The sequence below is a fragment of the Carassius gibelio genome, chromosome A25 (assembly GCF_023724105.1).
Source record: "Carassius gibelio isolate Cgi1373 ecotype wild population from Czech Republic chromosome A25, carGib1.2-hapl.c, whole genome shotgun sequence".
In the NCBI taxonomy this organism is placed as follows: Eukaryota; Metazoa; Chordata; class Actinopteri; order Cypriniformes; family Cyprinidae; genus Carassius; species Carassius gibelio.
Window position 1 is genome coordinate 11,282,665 of NC_068395.1, and position 1,840 is coordinate 11,284,504.

At 40.1% G+C, this 1,840-nt stretch overlaps 1 protein-coding gene across 1 annotated transcript; it reads left to right on the top strand.

Annotated features, from left to right (window-relative positions):
• The first annotated feature begins 285 nt into the window (after positions 1–285).
• Positions 286–1,840, top strand: LOC127947355 (beta-1,3-galactosyl-O-glycosyl-glycoprotein beta-1,6-N-acetylglucosaminyltransferase 3-like). Its single transcript, XM_052544440.1, has one exon. The coding sequence runs from the start codon at positions 371–373 to the stop codon at positions 1,673–1,675; it is 1,305 nt and encodes a 434-aa protein (XP_052400400.1). The 5' UTR covers positions 286–370; the 3' UTR covers positions 1,676–1,840.

A 1,840-nucleotide genomic window follows, 5' to 3' on the forward strand; every position in this document is an offset into this window, starting at 1 on the left:
ATAAGACAACCTCGCTCAAAAAGGCCATCCTCAGTTTGTAAATCCATGACATGATGTGTTACAATCCTATTTGTTTTAACCATTTTTTTTCCTCTTATTTTTAAAACCTTTTTTGTTACACAAAGTTTACTGACCGTAGTATCAGAAAATCAAACCCACTAGAAAGAAAAAAGCCACACCTCTACTGTGTAATAATTATTATGCATTTTGGCAGAGGTCAACCCTTCCTTTCTGTACATGACTGGCTCTCTTTCAGTTCCTGCCTCATTCTTCTGGTATTTTAACAAGAGAGGCTGTTTCATACCTTACTGACACAGGTTTCCTCTCCAGGTACTTGTTTTTGGCAGGCTATAATCTTAAAGGACTCAGCATGGGACTTAACAATCAGAGGTTTATGAAAATAATCTCCATCCTTTCTGTGAGTATAACCATGTTTGTCATCGTGCTGAACTATCAAGGACAAGGGATAAATTGCCCTCATAAGGAAGAGTCAGTCTTCAATAACTTACTAAAGCAAGATGCTGGAGAACTACAAGCTTGTTCTGCTATTATCCAAGAAGACATGGATGGAGTGGACAAAGAGGTTTTCAAGAAACTCCTGGCCTCTAAAAAAAGAAAATCCCAGCTATCAGAGTCATTCTATCTCAATGCAACCAAGGATTGTCCATCCTACATCAGAGACAGAGGATTTCTGACTGTTTCTCTCAGTAAAGAGGAGAAAGATTTCCCCATTGCTTACTCCATGGTGATCCATGAGAAGATTGAGATGTTTGAAAGGCTCCTGAGAGCCATTTACACTCCTCACAATGTGTACTGCGTTCACATGGACCAGAAGTCTCCTGAGATCTTTAAACAAGCAGTAAGAGCCATTGCATCCTGCCTGACCAATGTATTTGTGGCCAGCAAACTGGAGAGTGTGATTTACGCCTCCTGGTCTCGAGTTCAAGCGGACATCAACTGCATGCAAGATCTGCTCAAGTCACCTGTCCAGTGGAAGTATCTGCTCAACACCTGTGGTACGGATTTCCCAATTAAAACCAATGCAGAAATGGTCCAGTCTCTAAAACACCTGAATGGAAAGAACAGTTTGGAGTCCGAGGATGTAAAGGACAAACATTGGCGCTGGCAGTATCATCACAATGTTACGGACGTTGTGACTCAGACAGATGTCAAAAAGTCGCCTCCACCAATAAAGAGCCCCATGTTCTCAGGAAATGCTTATTTTGTGGTTTCAAGAGAGTTTGTGGAGCACATCTTCAAAAGCAAAGAGATTGAAAACTTCATGGAATGGGAGAAAGACACATACAGTCCAGATGAGCACATGTGGGCTACGTTACAGCGGATGCCTTCAGTACCAGGATCCAATCCTCCAAACATTAAGTACCAACAATCGGACATGAACGCGATTGCTCGTCTGGTGAAGTGGAGTTACCATGAAGGAGATCTAGACAGTGGAGCTCCCTACCCACCATGCACTGGGACACATAGACGGGCAGTTTGTGTCTATGGAGCTGGAGACTTGAAATGGATTGTGCAGCAACACCATCTTTTGGCAAACAAGTTTGATCCAGAAGTAGATGATATAGCAATCAAATGTATGGAGGCATTTTTAAGGTACAAAGCTATTTATGGTCGATCATTACTAACAGTTCAAAAATCTGACATTATTTTATGATGTTTTAATAACAGGTTCAAAAGCCCTCTGTACATTTTTGTAAATAATGTATCAATCTTTTTTATTGATATGAAGTACAATGCTATGTAAAAGTAAGTGCATATGTTTTCTGTTTATATAATATTATATACTTTCTATGCAGGTCAATGTTTAATGTTTACATAA

Excerpts from the sequence above, each read along its gene's own strand:
- LOC127947355 (XM_052544440.1), top strand. The coding sequence starts at position 371 with ATGGGACTTAACAATCAGAGGTTTATGAAAATAATCTCCATCCTTTCT.